We start from the raw sequence: 18,878 nt of genomic DNA, 5'->3' as shown, positions 1-18,878 counted from the left end.
GGATAAAAAGGAGGTGTGACAATTAGTATGGGTCGAGTGGGTTTTTATTAGAAATTGACTGGGCCTTTTTTATCCAATCAGGGTCAGCTATGTGCCTTTTTTTAAGATGGGACCAAGTCATTTAACGGTGGAAGGTAAATATGACCCAAAAGTATGACGGTAGGGATAATTATACTAAGAATTAAAATGAGGGGTAGATATAGCTTATTTTCTGCCGTAGAGGGACATATATGACTTTTTTCCCTACTATTTTCTTTAAAACTAAATAATAAGAAAATAATATATCTATCTATATCTATCTATCTATCTATCTATCTATCTATCTATCTATCTATATTATTATAAAAGCACGAATAATTTATGCTAAATGTTGAACGACTAAAATATCCCTGAAACATTGATCGACTATTATGCCCTTAAATATTTGTATAATTTAAGGATTTAAATGGTAAATTACCTAATGATGGAATTCTTTTTCGATTTAAAGTATACATCTGCCGACCCTACAACGTTGATCCTACTTAAATTAGAAAAGTACGTCCATAATTTTCTTTCAAAGAATTGTTGTTTGTAATTACAAATCTTTTACATAAACAAGGTAAGTACTAAACGAAAGGCACGTAGTAAAAGAAAAATTTACTACTAGATTCTAAAAACATCTATAACATTTTAAACAATGTTAAAAATTCTTACTATCCTTTTAAAGTCTTAATTTGTATATAGTTCATAGAAAGCTAAAACGTAATTAAGTTAGTATCTTTTTTCTAAATATTAGGAGTTACTGCATATTTCAAATAAATTGAGTTAATTTTTAAAATATTAAATAATACGAAAAAATTAAATGATAATTTTTTAAAATATATAAAATCTAGTTTTAACGGATTAAAAAAACAGGGGCAAGTTAATACGAATATTTTCTTTTACATGATAATAAAGTGGTTCTAATAGTACAAATGAGATTGTGCTCTTTAATTTATTTATTTTTACTTCAATACGCGTACTTGATTCCTTTTGAAGATATTGGATTTATGAATTTAAGTTTTTTTTCAAATTATCTATCTTTTTCATATTTACCTTATTCTAGATAATAATTTTTTTTTCTTATAAAATAAATATTTGTATTGTTTAAGGTATTGATCTGTTGATGGATACGTATGATACTTTTAGAGCAATAGAGTAATATAATTAAATGTAACTATTCTTCATGTTCACGTAATTCTTAATTATTCTTGATAGTAAATATTTAAATAGTGGAGATTTATCCAGAAAAATTTAAATTATTTTAACTCAAACGACGTGGAATGAATTTTAAAATTATCCTATACTTCTTCGTAATTTTTGAATATATTCAAGTAAAAAGCTGTAAACTCGACGCAATTTTGTGATTCGTGTAATTAGCGTATATTTTATTACTCTTATATATGTTCAAAAAATTGTGACAAAAACTTTTCAATGTTATACTATATGTTAAGGAAAACAAATCATCTTAATCGGTGCCACATGTAATTGTTTTCTCCCATGGTTATGAATATTAGTTTTGTTATATTTGATGAGCGGGGTGATCATTTTGATGAAAAAATGTATAAAACTAAAATTCTTTGCAATTTACTAAATAATCACGTAGTATAAAATGGTTAAATTTAGGTCAAAATACAAAATTGATTGCTTTGTTGAAAATTATTGCATTAGCTAGCTAAAAAATATTATAGATATATACAAAAAGAAAGATTTATCTGATATTATTTTGGGAAGCAGATATATATATATATCTTAATTAATCATGGACTTGATTTATCAAAACACCTGTTTGATTAATATTTATTGCTTTGAATATGATAAAGTAATAATAATTTTACTCGGGTTATATCGACATAATTTAATTTTGACATAACTCTCAATTACAAACCTCACAAATATGTCAAAGTACAATTGTGAAAAGTAATACTTTATAGAGGTGATTCAAAGAGGGACAAACTTTTGAGATGGAGAAGCCAAAGTTATAGAAGAAAATATACACCAAGAATGTCCTCTATAAAGAAGTATTATATATGATACTACCACACTAAATATACACTATAAATAGGACATCATTTAACTTAACTAAATTGATCGTCTTTATAAGTTAAGACGATATCATTTTGAATTCAAGTACTCTATTAATATAATAACATTAGTTTTTAGCATTTAAACAGTTGTATTTTTATCACGTTAATAACTTTATAATGATCATATCATCTTGTAAATAATTGGTTACTAAATTTACTTAGTTGTTCTTTCACATAAAAGTTCTGACTAAATATTTACGTGCAACGCACGTACATAGTAACTAGTACTATTATAAAAGCATGAATATAATATTAGTTTACCAAAATATCCTTAGGATATTAATTGACGAATAATATCAAGTAGGGTAAAACTGATATTTTAAACTATGCTTAACACTACGATTATCATGGACTTCTAATATTAATCAAATTCAGTTTCTCAGCTATTTGAGATACCTCATGTATACCGACTTCTGCACCCTTTAACCAAGCATATTAGGGTTCTTTCAAAAACCCACGAGAATAAAACATAATTAACATTATGATGCAATGTTTTACAAGACGAGGGAAACGAAGAGAATCATTTTCTTCTAAAGATTAAACATGACACGCATTATGATGCTCCTAGAATTTTTATTTTTAGCTTAATATTTTCTCTAAAATTAAGTTGATTCTTTAATTAGCTTAATTATATTCTTATGCAAAATATTATTATGAATATTGAAATTAAAAGTTTAGTATTACTTTGAATTTTTGCCAATGCCAAGAATGTTGTTTGTTTTTTATTACACAGTAAATTTCCTCAAGAAGAGTGCCAAAAACTTTAAGTTTATACCATATAATACGTCAGTGTCTATTGATTTTACATGCAAAGACGTTTTTACTTTTAAGTTGGAGATTTCAAGCGTGAAAGCCGATAATATGGTAGTGAATTCTAAAATTATCAAAATTCTCACTAAAGAAGGATACGAAAACCCGATTATAAAAGAGCGCGAAGGATAAATGTTACTTACAATATTCTTGACATAAATCTATATGATATTTTGGTAAACATAATAAAAATAGATTTCTAAATAAATTCTACTTCCGAATTTAAAGGAATAAATCGATCGAATATAAATATATTTAGTGCAGTTTAAAGTTGAATTCAATTTAGTCCCGCTTTCTCTAAATTTGATGAAGTACCTTCTACTGTTGAATAATAAAATGCTTGCAGGCTATATTATAGAATATTTTGTATCTTCCTTTTTTCTGTTGATATCGATTTGGATTATGTCCTTAGACAATTGATTTGGGCGGTGTTTATATCATTGATATAAATTAAATTGTGTGATATTTATGTGTTGCTTCGACTTCTTCCACCATCATATGGAAATTTTGCAGCGTCTATAGGGTAGAATATTTCCCAACATTTATAACTATAATTTTCTGCACTCTAAGTACTCTCATGTTTTGGTTTAAATACTTCCAGGTGTACATAGTTAAGCACTTTGAGATTCAAGTAGGATAATAACATATAGATATACGGGAATCCATATTATTTTCTTTCCCATAAAATATTGAACAATTTTTCTAAACATATTGGATAAAATTGTACTATTTATAACTTTTCAAACATTTAGGAATTAGACGTCAATTAGAATTTTATATTCATGGAAACTACTAGCTTTTAGCTACTCAAACAAATTTCCATATAAGGATTAAAAAAGCAAAGAACGTGACTCTAATTCGTTGGGAGAAAAAACTTTAATTTATTAATGTTAAGAGACTTTTTTAATTGAGACTAACGTCATGTACTAATACACAAAATAGAAAAATAAGTATTAAAAAACTTTTTAGTTCTATATATAGTTTATGAAAACATGATTTCCTTAAAGCAGACAAATTCTAGTATACTTATGCTGGAACTCCATTATAATATACTGGAGTATTTTCCGAATTTTGAACAGTGTTTTCATTCAGATTTATCTTTACGTGACTAAATTTCGATTACTTTTAAAACTGTGACTATTTTTGAATGACCACTCGTAAATCTGATTATTTATGAATTTCTCCCCCTTGACTTCCATAAGAAAAATGACCTAAAACCTGTTAAGGAAGGTTCCTGTAGATGATCAGATGTGCATGTTTAACTGTGAAACTATTCCATAAGAAAAATGACCTAAAATTATTGCTATATACAACCACATAGAGCTGCATTCTATACAACATGGAGTCGAGCAAGCTCAACTCTTTACAACAAGTTCAAGTTTACAAATTCAAATACACCAAAAGCTAAGGTTGTGCTTAGGGAGAATAATATACATCGTTTCCTCCCTTTCAAAAACAAGCAACTAAAATAGACTAGTTAAACAAAATATGCATAGGAGTTTAAAGTACTAAACAAGTGAAACCATCTTACATACCTTCAGCAGAAGTAAATATGATGACATTGAACAATAGTTTAGATCTACTAACCCTTTCGAACACACAAACATCACCTACTTTTAGGTTATTGTCCAGCACAAACTCCTTCCAACCGGAGGTCAACTTAGCGTTTACTGTTCCAAGACTACATTTTACTGCCCATGATCTCTTGCTTGAATTTTGAAGTATCACATCACTATGTTTAGTAGCAAAAAATTTCCTAGCTATCGGCAGCGTTATGGACTGTATATTTGAAGGATGCATTATTATACAGAACGAAAGATTCATCATTAATTAACAGTGATAATCCTTATAATCAGGGATTAGCTTTATGTCACTAAGATATATATGCAAGAATAGCTATCTTACCAATTGCATCGGTCCGATGGCAGAAGACACATATGATGGTTGCATGAAACATATGAAGAATGGATTTTCTGATGTAAAAGCTTTTGCTCTTTGATATGCTAAGACCATTTCTTTGGCCACTGCACTGCCCTTACAAGAAGACTTGGATTGTTGCACATGCTTCCCAGCATCTTCACTGAGTTCTTCTGCAGAAAATCAAGCCAACACGGCCACATTGAACAATCAAGAAAGTACCTTTAATTGATCCTAAAAATTAAAGGTATGATCTTTCTGTATACATCAGAATACTTTGTAGCGAGGCATTCAATCACCTTTAGTTTTTGAAGTGAAACCATCTAAATTTCCTTTCTGCTGCTTTTCAAGATTCAGTTTCCTGCTTCGAACTATTTTGGATTGAGAACATGGAACTGAATTCTCAGTTTTGATAGTTTTGTTTTTACAATCAGAAACCCCTGGCAATTTTCCATCTATCTTATGCACTGGTTTGTTCTCAGCTGTACGAAATATAGTGACATCTAAAATGGGCTTAGTGCCCTTAATCAATTCAAATACACAAACATCACCAAATTTTAACTTATTGTCCAGCACGAATGCCTTCCAATAGAAACAAATTTTTGTTTTTGATTTTCCCAGGACGTATTTAATAGACCAAGATCCCCTGCCAGGAACACGGAGCACTAAAAAGCCACATTTCTCCCAGAGATATTTCCTAGCAAATAAGAATGATATGTCCTGCCAAAACAGATGGACATAGTAAATTGAGCATAATGGCATGCACTAAATGGATTCTCAGTCCATAAAGTTTAGCTTAGCTTACCAGTCTGTATGGTATCGAGACATACGATGGTTGCATAAAATACATAACATATGGATTCTCAGATTTAAAATCTTTTGCTCTTTGATATGCTACACTCCTCTCTTTGTCCAATACTGTCGTGTTCTTATCGTAAACCCTCTTGGACTGTTGCTTGTCCATCCGGCAACTTTCTCCACTTTCTTCATAGAGAAATTCAAAATCAATGTATTACTACTAAATTGTCATTTAAGCAGATGATCAATTCTGTTAGTAGCCAGGGTAAACACTTTCTTACTTTTGGTTTTTCCTGTAAAAGAAGGTGAAGCTACATCCTCTTGTGTGTTCGCCACCTTGATACTTTTGGCATGAATGTCAATTGAAACATCATCCTCTGTCTCCTCCTCTAGTCTTTTTATTTTGCTGTCATGTCCTAATGGACAATGGCCTAGAATCTCAACAGAACTCTCAATCCCAGTGCCTTCATCATGTTCTTCTGAAGAAATTCAAGCCAATATAACCTTGTTGAAAAGATCAAGAAAACTAACTAGAAGAATGAACGCTAAAAATGTGAAATATGAACCTCCTCTCCTCTGCTTTAATCTATTGGTGTGAACTACTTTTGGAGAAGAGCATGGAACATAAATATCAGTTTTGATAATCTTTCTTTTACTATCAGAAACCCCTGTCACTTCTCCAGCTATCTTAAGCATTGGTGTGCTTCCAGCTGCTGGAAATATGGTGACATCCATCAAGAGCTTAGTGACCTTAATCACTTCAAAGACACAAACATCTCCATATTTTAACTTATTGTCCAGCACAAATGCCTTCCAACCAGAACGAATTTGTGCGTTTGATGTTCCCAGGAAGCATTCGACAGACCAAGATCCCCTGCCTGGAACACGAAGTACAAAATTGCTATATTCATCCCGGAAGTACTTCCTTGCAAATGTGGCTGATATGTTCTGCCAAAACAGATGGATATGGTAAATTGAGTATAACAGCATGCATCCATATGGATTGACTAAAGATCAGAATACTGGAAACTCTATAAAGTATATAGCTTATAGCTTACCAGATTATATGGTTTAGAAACATATGATGGTTGCATAAAAGATATAATGAATGGATTCTTAGATTTAAAAGCTTTTGCTCTTTGATATGCCATAGCCTGCTCTTTGTCCATTACTGCTTTGTTCTTACCACAAACAATCGTGGTTTGTTGCGTGTGCATCCTGCAACTTTCTCCGCTTTCTTCGAACAGAAATTCAAAATCTATGTATTACTATTTGTCATGTAAGCAGATGATCAATTCTGTTCATAGCCAGTAAGTCAGAGTAAACACTATCTTACTTTTGGTCTTTCTGAAAGAAGGCAAAGCTACATCCTCCTGTGACGTTTCCACCTTGATATTTTTGGTGTGAGTATCAAATGGAACATCATCCTCTGCATCCCTTTCTAGTCTTTTTCTTTTCCTGTACTGTCCTAACAGACAATGGCCCAAAATCTCAAAAGGATGTTCAATCCCAGTGCCTTCGCCATGTTCTGCTGAAATTCAAGTAAATATAACCTTTTCAAAACTATCAAGAAATTAACTTGTACAATGGACGCTAAAATGTAAGTATCTGATCATTACGTATATTTCAGAATATCTTATAAAGAGAATAACTTCATCACCTTTAACTTTTGAATTGAAACCACATGCACCTCCTCTCCGCTGCTTTAAATTCTTGGTCTGAACTATTCTGGATTGAGAAAATGGAACAGATTTATCTGAAACCCCTGGCACTTCTCCAGCTATTTTATGCATTGGTGTGCTTCCAGCAGCTGGAAATATTGTGATATCCATCAAGAGCTTAGCGCCCTTAATCACTTCAAAGACGCAAACATCACCAGGTTTCAACTTATTGTCCATCACGAATGCCTTCCAGAAGATCTTAGCATTTGTTGTTCCGAAAGTGCATTTGACAGACCAAGATCCCCTGCCTGGAACACGAAGCACTAAATTTCTGTAGTTCTCAAGGAAATACTTCCTAGCAAATTTCAATGACATGGACTGCCAAAGGAGATAGCTCAGTAAATCGATTTTAACGTTGTGCAGGATGGAACAAGAAAGATCAGTCAGTTTATAGCTTGTAACTTACCAGATTGAATGGAGAGAAGACATATGATGGTTGCATAAAAGATATAATGAACGGATTCTTAGATTTAAAACCTTTTGCTCTTTGATAGGCTATAGCCCTTTCTTTGTCCATTACTGTCTTGTTCTCATCATAAACATTCTTGGATTGCTGCATGTGCGTACAACAGCCTTCACAGCTTTCTTCAAATAGAAATTTAAGATTATTTTGTTAATACTAAATGGATTTAAGTTATATACATCTGCCAGTGTAAAGATATTTTACACCATCAGTGTAGTTTAACCTGTGATAGTAGATTAGTTACCATTTAACCCCGCTACTAATTGAAGCTTATCATAAAGATTTACTTGTAATTACCTAATTACATGATTGTGTAAATATATTTTACACCGGCAGTGTATAGAACTTAAACTTGTACAGAATATTCAGTTCATAGCCAATAAGAGCAGATACAATACTCACTTTGGCCTTCTCGTGTGAAAGAAGCTACATCCTCTTGCAACTTCTCAACCTTCATTCTTTTGATATGCATGTCAACAAAAACATCATCCTCTGTGTCTCCTTCTTGTTTTTGTCTTTTGCTGGACTGTCCTAATGGACAATGGTCTAGGTTCTCAACAGAATTCTCAACCATATAAGGAACTATTGGGTTCGCTTTCTGGCTTCTGGGAATACCCTCCAGGATCTCTACAGAATCATCCGACTCGGACTGGTCTCTTTCTGGTGCATGGCGTGTTTCATGGGAATAAGAAATGGGAGTGTGTATACCATGGGCAGAACTGTATGGATATTCAATTTCTGATGCACTCAAATCAAATATAGTGACATTAAAATGAGAACGAGCATTGTATCCAAACATCAAAAAGTGCCCGCAGCTTATTGAATAGAAGTCGCTGAAATCTTGCCATCCAATGCCTAGACAAATTTGGCCTTGAGAATGAACCACTTCAACCTCCCATACTTCTCCAGTGGGAACCTCAAGATACACAGGGTTTAGCATGTTCTTGCAATATCTGCTCGCAAAGTCTTCCGGAATCCTCTGCATACAAAGGAGACCTGGACTCAGTTTCATACATCTGGAATCACAGTAAAATATACCTGTTATTTTCCTGAGAAAATCCTCCAATATACTTGCATAGTGTATTCTCTGTTCTTTCAGAATTAACTACTAAAACAAAAATACCCACAGTAATCTAATTAGGCCAACTAGAAAAGATAGCGGATATTTTTGGATGTAATTAACCTGTGAATTGCGAAATCTCAATTTTACTATAGATTATGAGAAGATATGAATTCATTCTTCTGTATCAGACGATCTAAGCAACAGATGTGGAAAATAAACTAATGTATTCCAATAAGATTAACAATTTCATAAAGTTGCTCATTCATACTGTTCCCCTTAATGTAGCTACTTTACTCTTTCATAGAAGTCTAGACCTAAAATTGACCATGAATTCCTGTAACTCATACAAAATCATAGGCCTAAATTTGTTAACAGCCTTTGTTAGTTTCTTCATTATACTCTTTTCCCAACTTTTATATAACTTATTTCTCATTTTGTATCACTGCCAGCACTGACCTACAAATGTTTTCTAATGATCTGAACTACTAGCCCTGAGAAATTAAATTGTAAATTCAGAGTCATTGCCCATATTCAAATTGGAAAAATAAAATTTACTGCTTTGTTTCATTTTAATTTATGTGACACTATTTTCTTTTTAGTGTGTTCCGAAATGAATGCACAAAAATGTCATAGGATAGGATGTTTAAGACTGCAAGTTTTAAAAGGTTTTTATTTTTTCCTTAAAATTCTGTGGCCAATCAAACACTATCACGCAAATGATATGGAGGAAGTGTAGACAAAAATGCATACATCACTCTTATTTCTTGCTTTTCCTTTATATTGTGAATTTGTGATACTTGAATTAACGAGTTTACATGGAAAGAATAATCTCAGACTCTCTTCTAAAGAACTCATAGGATCTAAATCTCAGTCTTAATTTGCTTAGCATGAAGTCAAGACATGTGATTACAGGTGAAATAAGAAGAACTAAATGATACAAAAAGAAAATTATAGCTGATGTATGCACACAAAAATCTTAGGTTCAACACATCTACACACACATAGGACATAGATTCAAAATAGCAGCAAAAGAAGGAAAAAAAGGAAGAAGGAAGAGATTGGTTACTAGACGGCTGCGTTCATGTTGGGATAAAATAATCTTGAAGAACTTGGGTTGAGTAATGTTAGTAGAAGACTTCCAATGGGAAGAGCCTTCACCATTTTGCAATTGGGGCTTAGCAGCCATGACTTGCCAATTGAAGAAGATGGTAAGTGATAGAGCAACAGAGTTAGTTCCCTTTACTTCTTAATTAATTGCTTAATGGAGTGCAGAGTGGGAGGCAACTAAAAATTATATTATGAGCATTGATTTGATAGATTAACCCAAGATCGAGGAGACAAATAATAAATTACTTATTTTGGTTCATCATGATAAGTTGCCGCCATTTCTATGAAGAAGAAATTAACATCAAATTGAAGATATTAGTATAGAATTAGTAATGATTTTTCAACAGAGGAATTTTCGGAAACCGCTACTGTTTACTGGCTCTTAACTTCCTGTAATTAAGATTGGCTATTAACTTCCTATAGCTACTATCCAGTTGTTACGGTAGTGTGCTCGCTGTATTCGCGCTGCTGTATTCATGAATACAACAACAAAAAGCGCCTAAAATCAGGGCAGTCCAGCTGTACGAACATGTATTCACATGTATTTTCGAATACAACAACAAAAAGCGCCTAAAATCAGGGCAGTCCAACTGTACGCGCATGTATTCACATGTATTCGCGCTGCTGTATTCATGAATACAGTAGTAAAAAGTGCCTAAAATCAGGGCAGTTCAGCTGTATGCGCATGTATTCACATGTATTCGCGCCATGTATTCATGAATACAACAGCAAAAAGCGCCTAAAATCAGGACAGTCCAGCTGTACGTGCATGTATTCGCGCCATGTATCCATGAATACAACAGCAAAAAGCGTCGCGCTGTTGTATTCGTGAATACAACAATAAAAAGCGCCTAAAATCAAGGCAGTCTAGCTGTACGCGCATGTATTCACATGTATTCGCGCCATGTATTCATTAATACAACAGCAAAAAGCGTCGCGCTGCTGTATTCATGAATACAACAATAAAAAGCGTCTAAAATCATGACAGTCCAGCTGTGCGCGCATGTATTCACATGTATTCGCGCCATGTATCTATGAATACAATAGCAAAAAGCGTCGATCTGCTGTATTCATGAATACAGCAATAAAAAGCGCCTAAAATCAAGGCAGTCTAGTTGTACGCGCATGTATTCACATGTATTCGCGTCATGTATTCATGAATACAGTAACGACAATCACCTTAAAAATAGGTATGTCCAGCTGTCTAAGAGAGAGGAAAGACTTAAATAGCATATTTCATGCCTTATTTCATGCCTCAATGGTAGTATATACCATAAATACTTATTTTGCTATTAAATATAAAAGGTAGTTATAGAAAATAATATTTTAAAATAATTTTGGTTTATAATAAATAAGGTGTATACCTTTACTATAGGATTAAAAGTGGATGTTATACTACTACTAACTACCAAGTACTGAAGTACTAATTCATCTCTCAAACCAGCAATTCTTACACCAAGACCAAATTTTTGGTTTTCTTTAATTATCTATGTTATTATAAAAGCATGAATACAATGTCGGTTTACAAAAATAACCTTACAATATTAAGCATAATAACTCATAATAAAAGGACATAATCGGAATTCTAGATATGAGCCTTATAATCCTTTTAGTTTTAGGACATAATAGTACACGTTATGAATCCTACATGATTACCTTTAGGAATTCTATTATTATAAATACTTTCGGGCTGTCTAATTCATATGAAATTGAACAAGTAAATATCTTTAGTCATGTAATCCTATTACTTTTAGGATATACTTCTTAAAAGTTCTTATTACTAATTTAATTTGAAAACGTATTATAATGTCCTATTATTAATTTAATTTGAGAATGTATTGTATTGTCCAAATCTATTTAGAAAAAGGATAGCCTATATCATTATAAAAGCATAAATACAATATTAAGATGCCAAAATAGCCCTAAAATATTAAACGGAATAACTCATAGGGAAAGGACCTAACTGCACTAACCAATTTTTTGGACTACAATACCTTCTATGCTAATTTTTAATATTTAATATTTTAAAATTAATAATTTTGTCTATTAAATTCTTATTAAAAATATGTAGAAAGGTTTAATAAAATCAATTTCATAAGAATCATCCGTATTGGCAATACATTACCACTCCATAATGTTCAATACCAAAAAAAATAAAAGTAATATTAAATGGACTGCATAAAGAGTTGAAATTGAGAAAAAAAAAATACCCCCACGGTAATATATTTTTATATTATATTTGAACTATTTTCCTACTCAAATAATATTTTTAATCAATTTTTCGTGTAATATTAAAAAATACCCAATTATTAAATAACAACTAAGATAATATTTAAGAATATAAATGTATGAGAAAGAGAAAAAAAAATGGTTGGTAAGAGTCAATACTACTAATGATTCTACAAGCATAAAGATCTAAAAGTGAAATGTCATATCAATCTTTTACTCTTTGAAAATAAAATTTATGGTGGATAAAATTATAATTAAGGTTAAATATTTAAAACAAGAGATGAAATAATATTAAGATCTGAATCAACACAGAATAAATTATTTTTTATGTTAAAAACAAATAATTAAATTTTTTAATCAATTATTTAGCAAGAGAATCCAATTCAATTATTTTTTAAATTAATCATATGAGTAAATACGTATTTTTCGGAATGTCATAAAAGTAATATGCCTGTCGGATAAACTTTATCAAATACATATTTTTCTGAGACCCATGAACAGAAGTTATAATAATAATTCACATGGGGAATCAAGAATATAGACACCCCTAGTATTATTATGAATAGAGTCATTTATGGAAGTTGTGCATTTGCTCGTTTCGTTCGCGTCGTATGGATCATGCCAAAAGAAATAAGGGATAGCCTTAACATACCTGGACCGATTCTCTTGACAATTCCTCTAACACACGTCTTTTGCGAAGAAGACATAACGGCGGATCGAAGTAGAGAAAAATTTGTATGATATTCCTGAGAAAGATTGTACCGTGCTCCCTCCGAATTGCGTCTCACACTGCTGTAGCGTTGTGAAATTCAAACGAATTCATTTGTTGAGAATTCCTCCGTTAGAATTGAAATGTTTAGCACTGAAGCTGAAGCACGGGTTGGTGAAACAAACTAAAGCAATCAGAATATGTGAAAGAATGACTGAATGTGAGATGGTGAATAAGGCCATGTTCTTTAGCTTGCTTCACAAATGGAGCAGCACTAGATTATCACTACTTCTTTAATTTGTAATGATATTACTAGGGAAAAGTATTTGGTAACGTGGCTGATTTTGTTTAATTCACATTCCCCAACTAAGACATCAACCAAGGTGGTTATCCAAAAGACCCTTCGGGACCTACGAGCATGAAACGCAGCGTCCCCAGGCAAAAGGGACGTCAGTACGAATAATGTACCGAGTATGTAAGACACATAAATAAATACATAATAGACATGAAAAAAATATAGAGTAAATGATACAATCTGTAAGTCTGGATAACTCTGCAAATCATGAAATAATTATAGTGTCATGCATATGCGTATGAATGTCATGTCGTGCATACATGTTTCATAACATCATCAGGCCTCTGAGGGCATCCCATCATATCATCTCGGCCACTGTAGGCAAAATAATCAACGTATACCAGCTGATAGATGGTGGTGCGTATATAACGCCGTAACATTTTCCCATATATATATATATATACATATATATATATATAACGCCATCTGGTCATGGGTCAATGTACATGTATAAATGTATGAAATGCATAAGAAATACGATAAGATTCCTCGGAATGTCATAAAAGTAACATACCTGTCAGATAAACTTTATCTCGGAATGTCATAAAAGTAACATACCTGTCAGATAAACTTTATCGAATACGTATTTTTCTGAGACCCATGAACAAAAGATATAATAATAATTCACATGGGGAATCAAGAATATAGACACCCCTAGTATTTCTATGAATAGAGTCATTTATGGAAGTTGTGCATTTGCTCGTTTCGTTCGCGTCGTATGGATCATGCCAAAAGAAATAAGGGATAGCCTTAACATACCTGGACCGATTCTCTTGACAATTCCTCTAACACATGTCTTTTGTGAAGAAGACATAACGGCGGATCGAATTAGGGAAAAACCTGTATGATATTCCTGAGAAAGATTGTACCGTGCTTCCTCCGAATTGCGTCTCACACTGCTGTAGCGTTGTTAAATTCAAACGAATTCATTTGTTGAGAATTCCTCCGTTAGAATTAAAATGTTTAGCTCTGAAGCTGAAGCATGGGTTGGTGAAACAAACTAAAGCAATCAGAATATGTGAAAGAATGACTGAATGTGAAATGGTGAATAAAGCCATGTTCTTTAGCTTGCTTCACAAATGGAGTAGCACTAGATTATCACTACTTCTTTAATTTGTAATGGTATTACTAGGGAAAAGTATTTGGTAACGTGGCTGATTTTATTTAATTCACATTCCCCAACTAAGACATCAACCAAGGTGGTTATCCATAAGACTCTTATGTGGCAAATTAAGCCTTTTGACTCATCATGCATATTCATGCCACTTGGCTTGGCTTAATGCCATGTGGCAGCCCAAAAATTATTCTTATCCACTTAATTAAGAATTATCTCAAATTACTTGAAATACTATTTAATTTTAGCACACTTTATATACCGTACTATCATGGTCATGTAGTACCTTGTATGACACTAGTCCATAAATACCGGGCATTTTAGCTCGGCCGTATTTTATTCCAAAATGACAAATTTCGACGAAATTCATTTTCTTCGGTTCGCTTACCCTCTCACCTTCACGAATTTACTTATTACTTGTTTGAAATAGCATAATACTTATAATCTCAAAATAAATCTCATTCCCGAACTTACGTCGATTAACTTACGATAAAACTTCAATGTATGAAAATGCGGAACGCTACATCTCATTTCCGATCTTATATCAATTTACTTATGGTGTACTTCCATGTACGAAAATATGGGGTGTAACAAAAAATGCTCCAAAATCGGCTCTCATGGGCTAAATGAAGTGAGATAGAGCCAAAACCTCGTTTTAAAGATGACACTGGCCAGCCCCGGCTTTAGCACCTGCAATCACTGGACCGCTTCTGCGGTTCCGCAGGTGCGGCGGCATTCCGCTTCTGCAAGAAAGCCCCCAGCTGCCCCAGTCCGCTTCTGCGCTGCCAAGACCGCATCTGCGATCACACAGGTGCGAAAAGTCCTTCTCATCTGTGGCCTCTGCCCCACTCACTCCCAGCCGCTTCTGTGGTTCACTGCCTCGCTTCTGCGATGAAGCTTCCACCTAAGCGGTTACACCAGCAACCAGAACCCCCTTCAGCTCCTCCTTCAAGTCAAAATCGATCTGTTTGCCATCCAGAATCCACCGAGGCCCTCGGGACCTGAACCAATTATACCAACGTGTCCCAAAACACATTACGAACTTAGTCGAGCCTTCGAATCACATCAAACAACGCTAGAACCATGAATCTAACTCCAATTCAAGTTTAATGAACTTTAAAACTTCAAACTTCAACATTCGATGCCAAAACCTATCAAATCACGGCCGATTGACCTCAAATTCTGTACACAAGTACATTCGATATTACGGGCATACTCCAATTTCCAAAATCGGAAGACCCTTGTCACGACCCAAACCGATGGTCCGTGACGGGCACCCGGTGCCTTACTCAACCGAGTACCAAAGTAATGTATCTTTCTTATTACATCATCATAGCTAAGTGGTCCAGAAGGGGCGTCATGAAATAACTAGAGTAAACATGAGGGAATACCCAACATAGAACGACCCACCTGATGTAGAAACTCATACCTGTGACATACGGGCCTATAAGGTCAATGTGATCCATTATATATTTAAAATATAGGCCAACAAGGCCATACAAGTATCTGTATACATGACATCTGTCTACCTCTAAGAGTACATACTTATCATAAAGGTCGAAACAGGGCCCCGTCATTCCAAACAATACATATCTAAATCATACTGACCAAACAAGCAACTCCGGAGCAAATGGAGCGCACCAACATCTTCCGCTGAGCTGATAGCCTACTTGGAGGACTCTCGACCTGTCTATCGGGACCGCCAGTCATGAAACGCAGCATCCCCAAGCAAAAGGGACGTCAGTACGATTAATGTACCGAGTATGTAAGGCACATAAATAAGTATATAAAAGACATAGAAGAAACATGGATTAAATGACTTAACCTGTAAGTCTGGATAACTCTGTAAATCATGAAATACTTATAGTGTCATGCATATGTGTATGAATGTCATGTCGTGCATAGGTACATGTGTTCATAACATCTCGGCCACTGTGGGCAAAATCATCATCGTATACCAGCTGATCAGGTGGTGGTGCGTATATAATGCCGTAACCTTTTCTCATATCCCATATACATATATATACATATAAATATGCGTATATAACGCCATCTGGTCATGGGTCAATGTACATGTATAAATGATTGCAATGCATGAGAAGTACGTCATTAAAATCTCTCGGCACGTCATAAGACCATTATACCTCTGATTAATATCATGAAATAAACTTTATCAACTAATGTATTTTCTGAGACCCATGAACAAATGATAGAATAATAGGATACATGGGGAATCAAGAACATAGGCTTCTTTGGAATTCATTTATGGAAGTTGTGCCTTTGCTCGTTTCGTTTGTATCATATGGATCATGCCAAAAAAGGGATAGCTTTAACATACCTGGAGTAGGGAAAAATTCGTGTGATATTCTTGGGAAGGATTACACCGTACTTCCTTAGAATCGAAAAATCCCATTGCTATTATATTATGGAGTAACTATCGTCCTTGGCTTTGTATTTTGTATAACTCATTTGCCAAATGAATTTATATATTCATTCAAGATAAGAGTTCTTGGCTTTGCATTTGTATAACCCACTTACGAAATGGATTCTTTGTATTCATTCAAGATAAGAGTTCTTGGCTTTGCATTTTGTATAACTTACTTATCAAATGAATTTGGTATTAATTCAAGACAAATATAGGGATAAGTATTATGCATTCTCTTCTATGTGTTCGCAAGGACTGTCTTAGAAGATTATCCATGTGTCATCTTAACTAATTGTCCAAAGTCAAGTCATATTTAATCCTCCTCTACTTGCTGCCACGGGGGGAGAGGGCTTTGTCTCCTCCTACAATTATCCACAAATCCTTAATTACATGGTTAATTTTTCATTAAATCAATAATTAACCAATTACTCACGTAATCAAGAATTATCTCAAATTACTTAAAATGCTACTTATTTTTAATACACATCATACTATCATGGTCATATGGTACCTTGTATGGCAATAGTCCATAAATACGGGGTATTATACCTTGGACCGTATTTTATCCCGAATTTCCAAACTTTGACGAACTCATTTTTTTCTATTTGCTTACCTTTTTACCTTTACGAATTTACTCATCACGTGTTTGAAATAGCATAATGCTTATAATCTGAAGAAAATCTCATTCCCGAACTTACGTCGATTAACTTATGACGGAACATTAACGTACGAAAATGCGAGACGTAACATCTCATTTCCGAGCTTTCATCAATTTACTTGTGGAGTACTTTCATGTACGAAAATATGGGATGTAACAACCCCTATATCAAAAAGTCCACTTCCGGTCAAACTTCTCAAAAACCTTCAAATTTCTAACTTTAGCCAAATGACCCCAAAATGACCTACGAACCTCCAAATCCACTTCCGGACGCACACCCAATACCAGAATCACCATACAGAGCTATTCTCAGACTCGGAATCTTAAACAGACATCGATAACATAAAATACACCTCTACCCCAAATTCATGAAACTCTTTCAAAATGCTAACTTCCACAATAGGTGCCGAAACGCTCCCGGGGTTATCCAAAACCCGATCTGAACATACGCCCAAGTTCTGAAATCATCATACGAACCTGCTGGGAGCTTTAGCTTCCGATTCCGAGGTCGTTTACTCAAAAATCCAATCTTAGTCAATTCGTCCAACTTGAAGCTTTTGAAATGAGGATGTTCTTTCCAAATCAACTCGAACTTCCCGAAATTCTATTCCGACCACGCGTACAAGTCATAATACCCGAAGTGAAGCTACTCATGGCCGCAAACCGCCAAACAACGTGCTAGAGCTCAAAACAACCGGTCGGGCCGTTACATTAATTTTATTAAACCTTTGTCGTAACTACACATTCGATTGCGTAGCGTAGTTCTAACATTTATTAATAGAATTCCAGAGTTAAATTCACATCAACCGTAAAATGTGATAATATCTCAAAAGTTTAAGGCATAAACAATTATTTATCGATTGCGGATTTTCTTGTATAGCACGATTATGATAAATTAATAAATCAAGTGTTGATCACGGATTCGTTTACGTGGTGTGGTCATGACATAATAACTATGTAATAAGCAAAGGTTCCTTGGACGACCAAGGGTGTTTTGGTAATTTGATACATGAATATTTCTAGAACCTGGACTGGACCCATTATTATGTTAATACAAGACCCATTGAAAGTGGACCACATGTGTCCTTTTGTTCTCCACGTGCTCAACTTTTACTTTACCATTTATTTCCTTTCTTTTACACTTTCCATTGTCTACTATCCAGCCACTTTATCTTCTTCACTGAAAAAGGTACGGTCTTCTACCCACTTTAATTTCAATGGTTTTTCTCTCTCATTCATCTATTTCTCTTCTATATTCTAGCAGTGCATTTCTTTGATGGTTTATTTCATTTCGTGAGTCTCTATCTGGGTTTCAACGTTCTCCATTTTGTCTAATTTGTGGGTAAATTTTTGCTAGATTCTTTTCCTTTCCGTTTAATTTTCTTCTGTTTGCCTTTCTATTTT

The 18,878-nt window shown here is 33.8% G+C and overlaps 1 protein-coding gene across 3 annotated transcripts; it reads right to left on the bottom strand.

Moving 5' to 3' along the window:
• Positions 4,222–10,189, bottom strand: LOC109211634. 3 transcript variants are annotated; one of them, XM_019375187.1, is made up of 12 exons: positions 9,944–10,189; positions 8,217–8,793; positions 7,758–7,936; positions 7,291–7,669; positions 6,967–7,161; positions 6,689–6,888; positions 6,197–6,578; positions 5,912–6,109; positions 5,638–5,816; positions 5,132–5,552; positions 4,821–5,005; positions 4,222–4,694 (listed from the first exon to the last, which is right to left on the bottom strand). In XM_019375187.1, exons 1-12 carry the CDS (start codon positions 10,061–10,063, stop codon positions 4,443–4,445), a joined length of 3,267 nt encoding a protein of 1,088 aa, XP_019230732.1. In that variant the 5' UTR covers positions 10,064–10,189; the 3' UTR covers positions 4,222–4,442. The 3 variants fall into 3 exon arrangements, with proteins under 3 accessions (XP_019230732.1, XP_019230742.1, XP_019230738.1); XM_019375197.1 differs by having other exon boundaries at positions 6,689–6,867; positions 9,944–10,188; XM_019375193.1 differs by having other exon boundaries at positions 6,967–7,158; positions 9,944–10,188.

This window comes from Nicotiana attenuata, chromosome 2 (genome assembly GCF_001879085.1).
Source record: "Nicotiana attenuata strain UT chromosome 2, NIATTr2, whole genome shotgun sequence".
NCBI classification, from domain to species: Eukaryota; Viridiplantae; Streptophyta; class Magnoliopsida; order Solanales; family Solanaceae; genus Nicotiana; species Nicotiana attenuata.
Note: the sequence above shows the minus strand (reverse complement) of the source record. Positions and strands in the feature narration are given on the sequence as shown.

Bases quoted from the DNA above. Each gene is read 5' to 3' on its own strand.
- LOC109211634 (XM_019375187.1), bottom strand. From the start codon at position 10,063: ATGGCTGCTAAGCCCCAATTGCAAAATGGTGAAGGCTCTTCCCATTGG. The intron at 8,794-9,943 runs GTAACCAATCTC...CTTTGTATGCAG, and splicing joins AACATGAACGCAGCCGTCTA to AGGATTCCGGAAGACTTTGC. The intron at 6,579-6,688 runs GTAAGCTATAAG...CTGTTTTGGCAG, and splicing joins TTTCTAAACCATATAATCTG to AACATATCAGCCACATTTGC.